The sequence below is a fragment of the Engystomops pustulosus genome, chromosome 5 (genome assembly GCF_040894005.1).
Source record: "Engystomops pustulosus chromosome 5, aEngPut4.maternal, whole genome shotgun sequence".
Classification (NCBI taxonomy): domain Eukaryota; kingdom Metazoa; phylum Chordata; class Amphibia; order Anura; family Leptodactylidae; genus Engystomops; species Engystomops pustulosus.
Window position 1 is genome coordinate 69,109,847 of NC_092415.1, and position 14,387 is coordinate 69,124,233.

General features: G+C 39.0%; 1 protein-coding gene across 2 annotated transcripts in view; it reads left to right on the forward strand.

Annotated features, from left to right (window-relative positions):
* The window catches only part of DOK6 (docking protein 6), a 329,352-nt gene extending 319,847 nt beyond the window's left edge, over positions 1–9,505 (forward strand). Inside the window, exon 9 of one of the 2 annotated variants that reach the window (XM_072152306.1) lies at positions 5,221–9,505. In XM_072152306.1, the coding sequence (XP_072008407.1) occupies positions 5,221–5,499 (279 nt within the window). In that variant the 3' untranslated portion in view covers positions 5,500–9,505. The remainder of the gene's footprint in view (positions 1–5,220) is intronic. The other variant, XM_072152307.1, reaches the window with a different exon arrangement.
* Positions 9,506–14,387: the final 4,882 nt, after the last annotated feature.

A 14,387-nucleotide genomic window follows, 5' to 3' on the forward strand; every position in this document is an offset into this window, starting at 1 on the left:
TACTAGTAGATCCTTTAATCAATAAACTGGGAGAATGAATGTGATGTTATTGGAGACTGTATGTAGTATTTAGACATTAAAGTGGATGTTTGGGATTAAAGAAATTTATATAAGGCTTGGGAGGGTTAAAAAACAATAAAAATGTTATGCTCACCTTCTGTGGTGAATCCATCCACACTGAAACTCATGCAGTAGCAGGTGTGCAACAGTAGACGGAATGGGAGCACCAACCTCCTTAAAAAAAAAGAAGCCGTGGGTGACGGCCACTGCTGCGGGGGAATGGGAGCTCCGGAGGAGCTAAGTACAAGATTTTATTGTTTCTCAAGAAACATTACAAAAATTTAAAGCCTGTGCAACCACTTTAAATAAGGGAAATGGGTTATAGATTTGTACCAGAGTATCCTAAATCGTAGTCTAAATATCAGATTATACATGAACCAAACCAAGTTTTATTTGCTATTGCCCTTTGCTTCACTGTTCCTTCACCGCTGGAGGAAAATGAATTACACTTAGAATATTACATTAGTCTTATTGAAAGTGTATAAATGTATTATAGCTAGTAGTAACCATTGTCCCCATAACAGGGTTTTAAAGTGGAGAAATATCCAATGCCACATGCAGAATCCCCGCATGTTATAATTCTGTGCAGTATAAATGACATTGTCCAGTGAGCCTGCTGCACTTGTAATCCAAATCAATAATGTCATACAGGAGCTCCTAAGGTCCTGAAGAGTACTTGAAATCAGTGAAACAAAGCATAAAGTGTCTAACTAGATATCAAATTTCCATTTTTATTAAATCCATATAAAAACAATTTGTGAACTTCCAACATCTTGAAAGTGTTAGATTTGTGTAAAACTACTGAAGTATCATCTGAGTGGTACAAGGTTATTCAGTGTAGTGTTTACATTGTATTCATAATATATGTGTTATATTTCCATATGTATGTGCAATATGAAACGGTAGCAATAAAGGATTGTAAAGCAGTAGAGCAGTTTAGACATACTGTATAATAATAATTTTTATTCATATAGCACCATTAGCGCTTTATAAATCATAGGGGACATATACAAATATAATATTACATTACAAAGAACAAACAGTCATATGGAACAATAGGAGTGAGGGCCCTGCTCACGAGAGCTTATAGTCTATGAGGATGAGAAGGTGACACAAGAGCTTACAGTCTATAAGGATGAGGGGGACACAAGAGCTTACAGTCTATGAGGATGAGAAGGTGACACAAGAGCTTACAGTCTATAAGGATGAGGGGGACACAAGAGCTTACAGTCTATGAGGATGAGGGGGTGACACAAGAGCTTACAGTCTATGAGGATGAGGGAGTGACACAAGAGCTTACAGTCTATGAGGATGAGAAGGTGACACAAGAGCTTACAGTCTATGAGGATGAGGGAGTGACACAAGAGCTTACAGTCTATGAGGATGAGGGGGGGCACAAGAGGGATAAGAGCATGTATAATGCTCCAGCCATTCTTTATAAGGGAACAGTGTAAAATAATTTAATTAAAAAAAGCCATCAGCCGCCATTTTGTATACAAAGTCCAAGGTGAAAGTGACTGCAGAGAAGCCTTGAGCTTGGTATATATTTGGTGTTTGCTGGATAACAGACAGGAGGAGGATGGGTTCATAAAGAGAGTTGACATTTCATGCAGTTTGTCAGTGCGGTACCCAAAGAGATGGGTTTTAAGAGCATGTTTGAAACTTTGGAGGGTGGGTATTAGTCTGATAGTCCAGGGAATGTCATTTCAGAGAATTGGTGCAGGAGGAGGAGACGTGCATGAGAGGTTCAAATTAAGGTAGAGATTAATCTAACATCTCTGTTAGATCAAAGAACACAGGTTGGGTGAAAGACTGAGGTGAGAGAGGAGCAGCATTATGCAGAGCTTTGTGGATGTATAGTGTTCAATGTATATGGTGGTTAAACATGTCCACATGTGTATCACAAGTTAAGCTGGACAATGCAACGTGAGATAACTTGACAGATAAATGAGCTAGTTATCCATTTGTTATCCATTTGTTATCCATTTGTGTATGGAATCACAAATATAGGGGCTGCTATATAATGTATGTACTGTTAAATATTGCATCAGCAATATTGTGTTCTATAAAAATATAGAAATTATTAGGAGTCCAATACAGCATAGTATCAATTATACCTTAAGGAATTTAGGTATGTCATATTCTATCATATCATGAGCCAGGGTCTATGGCATAAGAAGGGCTCATGAGATAAAGCCAAAACTTTAATAATAATAATAATACTTTCACCTGTCCAAACCTGGCTACTAACCACTATAATCACACTGTCAGAAGCGCCCTAGATGAGATGGCACCACTCACTATCCGAAATTTTCAACACACACGCAGGCAACCTTGGCACACTGAACAAACTCGTTTCCTTCGGCAGTGCTCCAGGATTGCTGAACGTCTGTGGAGAAAATCGCGCACATCTGCAGACTTTCTACACTTCAAATTTATGCTAGAAACTTATAACTCTGCCCTTCACCTTGCTAAACAGGTCTATTTTACTAATCTCATATCCTCTCTCTCTAACAACCCCAAAAGGCTCTTTGATACCCTTCACTCCTTACTAACACCAAAGGTGCAGCCACCTGTCACAGACCTTGGGGCTGAAGATCTGGCCGCCTATTTTAAGAATAAAATTGATTGTATCCGCCAGGAAATAATTGCTCAATCCACTCACCCCTCCAATCCCCTTCCCTCCCATACCTTATCTTGTTCACTCTCTTCCTTTGAGCCAGTCACAGAGGAAGAAGTGTCTAGGCTCCTTTCCTCTGCTCGCCCCACTACCTGCATCAGTGACCCCATCCCCTCACATCTGGTACAGTCTCTCTCCCCAGCAGTCACTTCTCACCTAACTAAAATTTTCAATCTCTCTCTCTCTTCTGGGGTCGTCCCCTCTTCTTTCAAGCATGCTATTGTTACCCCTTTACTAAAGAAACCTTCACTGGACCCATCCAATGCTACTAACTACCGACCAGTTTCTAACCTCCCTTTCATCTCCAAACTCCTGGAACGCTTGGTCTATTCTCGACTAACCCGCTATCTCTCAGCTAACTCCCTCCTTGACCCCCTGCAATCTGGTTTCCGCTCTATGTATTCCACTGAAACTGCTCTTTCTAAAGTCTCCAATGATCTCCTCACTGCAAAATCCAAAGGTGACTATTCTCTCCTTATTCTCCTGGATCTATCGGCAGCGTTCGATACTGTGGACCACCAGCTCCTCCTTAGGATGCTTCACTCCATTGGCCTAAAGGACACTGCACTCTCTTGGTTTTCTTCCTATCTCTCTGACCGCACTTTCAGTGTCTCCTTTTCTGGATCTTTCTCTTCTCATCTTCCTCTCAGTGTCGGGGTTCCTCAGGGATCAGTCCTAGGTCCTCTCCTCTTCTCTCTCTATACTGCCCCCATTGGACAAACCATCAGCAGATTTGGTTTCCACTATCATCTTTATGCTGATGACACCCAGCTATATACTTCTGCACGTGACATCACCCCTGCCTTAATCCAGAACACTAGTGATTGTCTCTCTGCTGTCTCTAACATCATGTCCTCTCTCTTCTTGAAACTTAATCTTTCTAAGACTGAACTTCTTGTCTTTCCACCATCTACTAACCAAACCACCCCTGACCTCTCCTCCATCTCGGTCTGTGGGATCACTATAGCACCGAGGCAGCAGGCCCGCTGTCTTGGGGTTGTGCTGGACTCTGACCTTTCCTTTTCACCTTATATTCAATCTCTTGCTCGCTCTTGCCATATACATCTCAGAAACATCTCCAGAATCCGGCCGTTTCTGACATTTGAAACTTCTAAAATGCTAATTGTTGCACTTATTCACTCTCGACTAGACTACTGTAACTCCCTACTAATCGGTCTTCCACTCTCTAAACTCTCTCCTCTTCAATCTATTCTTAATGCAGCAGCCAGGCTCGTCTTTCAGGCCAAACACTACACGGATGCCTCCAGTTTGTGCCAATCACTGCACTGGCTACCTGTCTCCTTCCGTATTCACTTTAAAATAATAACCCTCATCCACAAAGCTCTGAATAATGCTGCACCTCCCTACCTCTCTTCTCTCATCTCAGTCTATCGCCCTTCCCGTGCTCTTCGATCTGCCAGTGACAATAGATTAATCTCTACCTTAATTCGAACCTCCCATGCACGTATCCAGGACTTCTCCCGAGTTGCACCAATTCTCTGGAATGCCCTTCCCCAGACTCTGAGACTAATACCCACCCTCCAAAGCTTCAAACGTGCTCTTAAAACCCATCTCTTTAGGCAAGCCTATCACTCTCGCTAACTGCATGAAATGTCAACTCTCCCTTTACTAATCCATCCTATCTCCCATCTGTTATCTGGCAAACAACTGATATATACCAAGCTCCAGGCTTCTCTGCAGTCTTTTTCACCTTGGACCCTGTAAATAAGATGGCGGCTGATGGCTGGTTCAAGCAGCAACATCGTTGTTTAGTAAATTATTTATTAAATTATTTTATATTGTTCCCTTATAAAGAATGGCTGGACCATTTTACAACCTCTTGTGTCACCCCCTCATCCTCATAGTCTGTAAGCTCTTGTGAGCAGGGCCATCACTCCTATTGTTCCATATGACTGTTTGTTCTTTGTAATGTAATATAGTTGTATATGTCCCCTATGATTTGTAAAGCGCTACGGAATTTGATGGCGCTATATAAATAAAGATTATTATTATTATTATTATTATTATTATTTATATAGCGCACACAGATAATGCAGCGCTGCACAGAACTTGCCAAATCGGTGACTAGGCAAATAAAGTAGCCCCAGTGTTTGGAAATCTTAGAACTTGGGGCATTACTTTTTCTACATATATATAAAATGTTGAGGCTAATCATGATTGATTTCTGTATTTATTAATCCTGTCTTGTATGTTGCATTTAATAGTAATGCTATGATGAGTTGATATACGTATTGATCACTTGTGGGTGGTGACCTGCACAATGCAATGGACATAACAGATATATGTAGACATCCATAAATACAGTCATGTGCTTATAAAACACTGATTCTATTTGTGTCATGCCACCTATTCCATTCCATTCCAGCAACAAAAGAGAATGAAATATTAAATAATTGTATTGATTTGCTTGTTAATGTATACTGTTGTATAACCTTTGTTCTATACTTTGGTCACTTTAGGTAACCGTTTCAGTACAACAAAGATGTCTCGTGCACAGACGTTTTCCAGCTACTCCTCTGACCCGTTCAAGAAGTACCAGCAGCCCTTGTCGGTGTTTAGTGGCTATGACTCCATCTACTGCTCGTGCATCCTCTAGTGACATTCAGAAAGCTATGGACTACAGAGACAATGTGAACTGGAATTTGAAAGCTGGGTCATCAAGTCATCTGTACCCATCACACTCAAGAAAGATGAATTATAACGAAAGCAGAGATCGGGGTTTCCACATGGAAAACTAAGAAATCCTCATAGGAGTCAAAGATCATTTTCCATTATTTCTCTATTTATTGGTTATTTATTTATTCCCCTATTTTATCTTATGTAATCTATGAATAACTCTCTATGATAAATCTTTGGAGTAGATGGTTTGAACTATTTTTCCTCTACAGATGATGCACAGAAATTTTTATGTCCTTGTGAATGGGCTATGAATGGTTTAATGTCATGTCTCATGGATCTAGCTGAATCCAACTTAATAGTACATTCAGGAAATAGTTTAATTTTAACCACATTTGGTTTGCAGGATAAACAAAAACCCTTTCCTATGATGGTATTATTTTATACTGAGGTATAGGGAGATCTATAGGATGCTGAACTTGATGTATAATATTATACATCATATATTTTAAGCATGTTTTATAAAGATCATTCAACCAGAATAGATAATGATGAGATGGTTGTTATTTATATTGCTATCCAACTAATTCTGACCTAGAAGAGCACTTAAATTTATAAGGTAGATTAATCAATATACCAATATCCCTACATCGCCAATAAAGCTAACATTAAGGATTTATGTTTATTTTTCAGTATAAATACACTGGAGACCAACAAATATGTGGTTATTACAATGGTATAAAATACTCACATGGCATAGAATCTGCATCAAATAGCCATTCCTGATCTTTTCCTCCACTTGAAGTCTGTACATAAAAGGGGTTTTCCCATCTAGGCATTCACATTTCATTTAATTAATTTTCCATATGTAAACATTTCTTCAATTGGATGTTATTTAAAAAAAATGTTCCTGTGTGAAGATAATTTCTCAAAAATGTAGTCATTTTGTCCCTTAGAAACGAGATAGCTTCCTCGGGTTTGACCGCCCCCCACTTTGACAGCAGTGGCCAAACATGCGCTATTGAGCCCTGCTGGATTCAGCTTTCATGAACTGTGGACGGCTGCGGGACATGCTGTAACTCTCGGACATTTCATATACAAAAAGTTTTTGTTTCCTTGTGCATTCACTGCAGCATAACATAGAAGTTACTAATGTAGGTCATATGCTGTATTCAATTACCTTAAACTGGCACTTCTACTTAAAAGGAGTCCATCCACTACTGCAAGTCCACCTGTAAAATATTTGATCCTCTAGTCCAGTGATGGCAAACCTTTTAGACACCAAGTGCCCAAACTACAACCAATACCCACATATTTTTCGCAAAAATTTAAGCAGTAAATACAATGTTTAAATTGTATAGGCACCTGAGGACACCAATACAGTAAAAAGAAGGAGAAGAAGTTTGGATTATCATTGTATTTTCTTTCTAGGGTCCTGGGCTGCCTGGGACTGCCAGAGGCCTTGAGTCCTGTCTGGTGAACTCTTGGGGTTATGGCATGGGTGCCCATAGACAGGGCTCTGAGTGTCACCTCTGGCACCCGTGCCATAGGTTCGCCCCCACTGCTCTAGTCAATCATACATACTGTTGGCATGAAGCAGCATTGTCGTGGAGTAAGAACAGGTCAGTTGCATAGTGGTTTACCAAGTGGCGCAGAAAATTCACCTATTCTTACACTGCAGGGTTTATATCTCCCTTTGAAAGTGAAATGAGCTCAAGAGCTTTGCTCTGGGAGCCACATTGGTTTTCACAGCACTAGACTGATGTTACCATGGGCAGGTCATGCCCAGTGACTATTGTAGAACTTGTGGGGGAGGGCTGATTTTATGTTTTTTTTACAGGGAATGGACTAGGCCGCTTACTTTTATTGAATAATTAAGGATTATGATACAGCATTCAGCATGCACTTTAGACAACTCTACACCACTACTCCGACTGGGTCCAAATACAGGTCTTTCTAAAATGGTTTTATGAGTATGGTTTGATGTGGTAGAATTAGTGGCCAAGACTGATCTGAGCCATGACATTAAATCTACGAAACCACTTTGGGATGAATTAGAACACTAAATAAAAGACAAACCTTATTACCTAAAATCCTCATGTGAATACAAGCTCTTTTTGTGTCCAAAGGGTTATGATGACACTCCCCATGTGCTCCGAGTCCAGCTACAATCTTGGATTAAAAATAAATGTTTCCAAGTCCTGCTGCTACCAACAACACACACAATGGAATGATTACACAGAACTCCATGGCCAATGCCTACTACTTTCTGTAGCTTCAGTGTCCATGCGGAAGCCAGTTAGATGTTGTTGAACAGAACCTCATTTATCAGATCACATTCTGGCCGATCACAATTAGTTATATTAAAATGGATTTTAGCCTATTTTATTGTGATACATCTTGGGATTAAAACACAATTATCATCAGATGAAAGTACAAAAACATTTTTGGTTTTAACAACATACTGGTATCTTTAAACTGCAACATCAAAATCACATTTTAGGCCCAAAAAGCTTTATCATTAAAGTATTAAAATTCTGACTATGGCCTGGAATACTGCTCCAAATCAGTCGAGCTAAATTGATTTGTTAGCTTAGAAACACAGTAACATGTACATACCCTATTTCTCAGACACTGATCGAATAGATAGAAAGGAAAAATAAAAGAACTCTTACAATACATATTGTCTTTATTTCCGATACATATGGCTGAACTAGAAGTTGTTGCCTGCACTGAAGATCTATATATGATAGGTTTAACATCATCTTACCATATCTTTATTGAATTGAATGTGAATTGAAGGATGTATCACGGGCATAAGTTATTAGGTTGAGATTAATTCTTTGATTTGGCTCTACTTTTATCCTGAAAAATCTATGTTATTTTGTCAATAAATGTGTACTGACAGCTTGATATAGGTTTTTTTGCTAGCTAGAAGGTTGAAAAGAGCAGACCATGTAACACATTCAATGTGCATTTCCATAACACTTTTCCAAATTACAGACCTGTTCCTCAAGATGCCATACCATCCATTACTATATGAACTATAATGTTACATTGAATTGCAATGCACATGGAAACTCTGCAATCTCAGTATGTATACACCTTCTGCTTTTGCTCCGATACATGGGCAGAGGGCATAATTTTGGAAACCGGCAACATCACAACAATTTATCTCATGGTCTCTTTGCATCTCAGGCCTATTTGGCTGAGGTGGAACACCAAGCAAAGCTGCATGGAGGACTGTAAAGAAGCTACAGTGCTTGTCTGAATGTTGGGGTGCTGGCTATGTTAAACTTCCAGCAATCTGGAATAAATCAACTCTCCTAAGACGGGGTGATCAATAAAAACAATACAAGATATACATTTTAGCTCTAATTTGGTTAAGGACTCAAATTTCACTTGAAACCAAAACAATATTGCAACATGCTCTATAACTCTTGATAGGCTGTAGATCACAATGTATTGACTGGGTGGCCACATATATACACATGGGAGACATGTATCATGAACGACCCAACCCCCCCCCCCCCCCCCCCCCCCGCAGCTCCGGATACATCAGGAGGCTCTGTCCTCATGATGTATCCTGTGGGTTTCTGTGCTGACATGAGATTCTATGCCAGGCCCTGGTTTTTCATAGAAGTATGCTACTAACATTCAGGGTAGTACCAGCACCCCCTTCATACCCCTCCACACTCACTTAGCATGGAGGCAGTGTAAAGGGGAGAATAATCTCAATTCCTGGTGGTTTGTAAGAATTTGCAATATTTCAGGGCTTGTATGCCAGAAAAGTGGGGTACAAGTCCTGATAAATCTCCCCCATAGAAAATATAGTATATCACTTAGTGGTAAAATATAACCAATCTATTCTACTAAGCTACTCTTACCCTGACATACAACTGTATCTAGACAAGGGAAAAGGTAATGATGGAAATGACTACTCAAAGCACTATTTCAAAGTTTTTTACCATTAGTTTTTCAGATTTAGTAAATGTTATTCTAACTTCCATACTAATGCATTATTAAAGAGGTAGAAAATAAAAATAAAAAACTCTTTCCAGGTGAACTGATTGTTTAAGTTCTATATTTTATCTGAAATCCTGGTCTGTATGCTGTAATGTTGGAATAAAAGGCTTTGATTAATTCAACTCTATTTCTTATGTTTTCGACAGTGCTATGTGTTAGTTTTCTTATTAGTTACCTGTTTCCTAGATACTTTTAAATTTTAAGCATAATCCCAATTACTGACCTCTAGTAGCCATGAGCAGCCAGTGCAGGGTAAGTATATTTTATTTTTTTATTTGCAGCTGCATAATTCTCTATAGCCCATTCACTGACCTACTGCTACTTCTGACATTTAAAGTACATGGACCTCCTTAGGAGTAACATCTGAGACACATATCAGTTATGACTGATCTGGTAGCTTGTGTATAAATCTCAGTGCATAGTATATTTGTAGGATTTATGGTCTATTTGCATTGCTGAAACTGTATTTTCCCACACAATTAAGTTAATTTATATGGCACCCTCACAAGCTCTGTCCCCGTGGGATCAGTTCTATAAGAGGGGTTGTATTGCAGGGCCCTATCCTGTTGCATATTTTCAGGATTCAGTGGTAGTGCAGTCAATAATGATGGAAAGTACTGTACAGAATTTCAGAATAAAGGACAAAAGGAATAACATAATAGACTGCTTAGCTTTTAATATCTTGCTTTAGATCAATTAGTAACTATAAATCTAATGCAATAAAATGGAAATAAGGCACATCTTCTGTCTTCTATCATGTAGCCCATTTAGTCAATGGGACCAATGAAGGCTACAAGGTCCACCAACTTTATATACCTAATAGATGTTGAAGACGGTGAGGTTTAATAGGATGCCTGTTAACATTAAACAGCAAAACCAATAGTGCCCCGGTATCAAGTGCACAAACACAGCTCTCAACAGTTTAAATAGTTAATATCAACGAGAAAAGAGCTAGATAAATCATTACTTCATAGTATTCCAAGTCAAACACATATCAATATACAAATCATGTTAAAAATATACCAAGGGAACCAGGTGTCCCAGATAACAATTGGGACCACACAGAATACCAAAACGGCCCCCCTCCTTCTAAAGCCCCATCCTGTGTATAAAGTTATTGGCTTTACATATTGCACTTACCCGCAGGCATAGTAAAAACAGGCAGAGGGCAATCAGGAGGAAGGCCGAGCAGGTACACCCCGATGCGCGTTTCGCTGATGCTTCGTCAGGAGGATCCTGAGGACGAAGCATCAGCGAAACGCGCGTCGGGGTGTACCTGCTCGGCCTTCCTCCTGATTGCCCTCTGCCTGTTTTTACTATGCCTGCGGGTAAGTGCAATATGTAAAGCCAATAACTGTATACACCGGAAGGTACCTCTGGGGTATTAAATAGGCTAGAACTGCCTTGCTATTTACCCTCTTTTACTTCATTGGCCCTATTATTGGGCACTGCCACTAACATTTTTACAATTATTTTTGACATGCTTTCACCTATGGGGCTTTAGAAGGAGGGGGGCCGTTTTGGTATTCTGTGTGGTCCCAATTGTTATCTGGGACACCTGGTTCCCTTGGTATATTTTTATAGTTTGATAGTCGTTAACTATATAAGTGCCCATCGACTTGGGCCTACTTCTACATGCTAAGGTTTCTACTAGTAAGTGTTATTCCAGCTTTTTTTTTTCCATTTTTTCCATTTTGGGACACTGAAGGTCTTCCCCACCTAGCTACCTGGCATATATGCACATTTTTTCCATACCCTGTAAGCATTCTACCTTCCGTGGTTGATACCTACCTTCCTAAGTAAATAGATCAGATTGGTTTGCTGTTTTGGGTTGTCGACAACTTCACTAACCACGGTCAATATTTTTATGCAAAGTAAATTCAACTGATAAAATTACAGTTGGGACAGAAGGGGCTGGTTTATCAGATGTGTCATAAGGTAAGAGTTTGAATACACAGTCTTCTGCAGCAGACCAATTTATGTGCCTGGTGCTGGTTGATAAAACTGGTATAGTTTAAGGCTGTCTAGTTGTAATTTGCACCTCCTATTAGTTGGTTAAGTTTTTGCAATAAAAAAAGCACCAAATTTATGGCACATCAGCATACTTTTTGCAGACTTATGACGCCACGCCCATTTTAGAGGCTACACCCCTGTACTCATACTAGTCATGAAAGTGTCTGAAAACTGTCTAAAATCCCTTGGTAAATGTGGCAACAAGAGTATTATGACACAATTCTATTGTAAACAGATTGGTAAATGTTTTCCAATGAATTTATACATTCTTTCACAAACCTTTCTTGCACCACAGAAAATATTAATATTGCTGCCCCAACCCAGCAAAAACATACCCATAGGCCGCTCCTACCCTATCCGAAGAGATACCTATATGTGCTATGAATATCTGCTAAAATCCACCCTTTTTCTTATCTGCAGTATTGAGTAAAGTGATGAAAGTCACTGGTCTGATAAGATTACGGGTATACAATCAGCACTCTCATAGGTGCACAGGCTAGTATTGTGTGTACATATATTTGTATTGTCTGTATGTCGCTCATTGCCTATGTGTATTCCCTGTGTGTTGGCATTATTATTATATTATTATGAGACAGTATTGACCCAATTGGCCATCCTTATTCTTGCTTTTGCTTTTTATTTAAATTCTTTAATCAGGTAAAAATGGCTGGTTGACTTCCCAATCCCTACCCAAGATTCAGCATCATCGTTATTACATGCCCCCGTTAACCCCTCCCAAAACCACATGGTATTAACATCACTACAACACTACAAAAAGTTTGTGTACAGGATAGGAAATACATGTCTGAGGTCTGGGACACCATGATCACAGGAAATGATCTTCTCTATTCACTTCGAAGGTATTATGAAAATTGCTAACATCCAGCAGTCCTGCAGTTAACAGGGCAGTGGCCACACATCTTGTGATCACTCATCCCCTATCTTGTGGATAGCAAATAATTGTTACTTTAAATGTATAAGTGGAAATAATGGGCTACCTCTTAGCCATAATGAAATCTACAATACATCATTTATTTGTCCAGAGCAATAGCTTGAAACCCCTAATTCCATGGGTTATATAGAGCACCATAACATTCTGTTCTTGCTGCCTTTTCTGCCTTCACTTTTTATTGTTTGTCTGTCTTTGAGTCTCTTGAGCTTTGAGCTATCTCTACAGATATTTGCTTTTTCTCACCAGCTACAGTACATGGTTTATTGTTTGTTTGCCATATGTCAGCAGGTTATTGGAACAGTACATCACGTTATAAGAATGATTTCTCAAAGTCTGAGTTGTTGCTCTTTTTATTTTATATTGATTGCATCTTCTCAGATAAGAAGTTAATTGTTTAATATGTTTTGTCACTTCAGTAAAGTCTATGAGATCTGTACTGTACTTTTACATTGCAGCGATTAATAATGGAGATAGCGATTTATCCTCAATCACTATTCACTGCCTGTTCCCCAACGTAATGTTCTTGGAGGCATATGCATTAAAAAATAAAGCTGAACAAACAATTTACCATAATATCTCAAAACTAATCATATGCTCATTACCATAGATGACAGAGTTTCCGATGAATCTGTTTTTTCATACAAACATCATAAGGTTTCTATGTAAAGAAAATTGATGACCAGTTGTCTCATTGAGTAAAAGCCATTACTTTCCTTGTTGACCCTGTCCAGCTCATTTTCTATCCCGGAGGAATATTCTCTGGGTTGGTAATTAATAAAAAAGAAATTAATTTGCATGTTCTTAGACAATGACAATTGGGTCAATGATATAGTTATTACCATTAAACAGGTTATCATTTTAAGTATCTAGGGTTAAATATCTCATCAGAATTCGATTATGTTTCCCTTAATGCTATTCCTTTTTTTATATGTTACGCTCTTAGGTGAAGATATGGAATAAATTACCATTTTCTTTGGTGAACATGGTTTCTCATCCACAGATTTTGCTTGTCCTATTGAATACACAATAGTGGTGGAAAGAGATGTGGGATCCCAAATTTTAAGTTATATTTTATATATATGCAAATTCTAGACATTTGGGATGAGGCTAAATTTAGTTTTTTGGCAGAAAACCTCATGATCAGATGACTATATGTAAGTTGCAGCATAAAGTTTGGATTAATGTAAGGAAAATTGATAATGTATATAATTTTTTACCTTGAATGCTTAAGAGAATCATTTTTTTTTATATTTAAATGACATCCATCTGCCACCAGGATGAAGGATTAAACCAAGCACACTGACATACTGGTGCGAGCCTCTCTGGAGGGTCTGCTCTTCTTTTACCTTTTTATGCCCCGGTTTTTACAGAAAAGCCTTCTACAATTATGCAAATGAGCCTGGGGGTCTCCAGGCCTCATAGCCCTTTTTTACTTAAAACAATGCTATAATGAACTTAAGGAAGAGCAGCTCCTGTCAAAGCGGCCACATACCAGTATGTCAGTGTGCTTGGTTTACAATCCTTCATCCTGGCAGTAGATGTCCTTCAAAGCTGCAATTAAATCAAGTAGGAAAAGGAATCGCTTGGTTTTAGCACAGTAACTCAAGAGGAGAGACAGCAATCAAGATCCCTTAGACTGATATGTAGAGTCGGTACTGGCAGCTGAAAGGTCCGGGTGCACAAACCCCAAAACAGATATAATCAGTGGAGGAAGCTACAGCACCAATGAGATTAAATTCCAGAAGTCTTTATTTTCATACAGGCATACAAAGTCGCACTTTGTATGCCTGGATGAAAATAAAGACTTCTGGAATTTAAACTCACTGGTAAGGTGGCTTCCCCAATTGTCGGTTTTAGCACAGTTATTTAATCTTAAAATCACTGTGATCTATGTTGACAATCATGGGAGGTACTGATTGCCATAATGTTATCAGTTGCACAGGTCTGTCATGCCATGATCAGTGTTATCCGATGTTTACAGGGATAGCTCAGCCCATGAGGAACAGTGGGTTGCTAAAA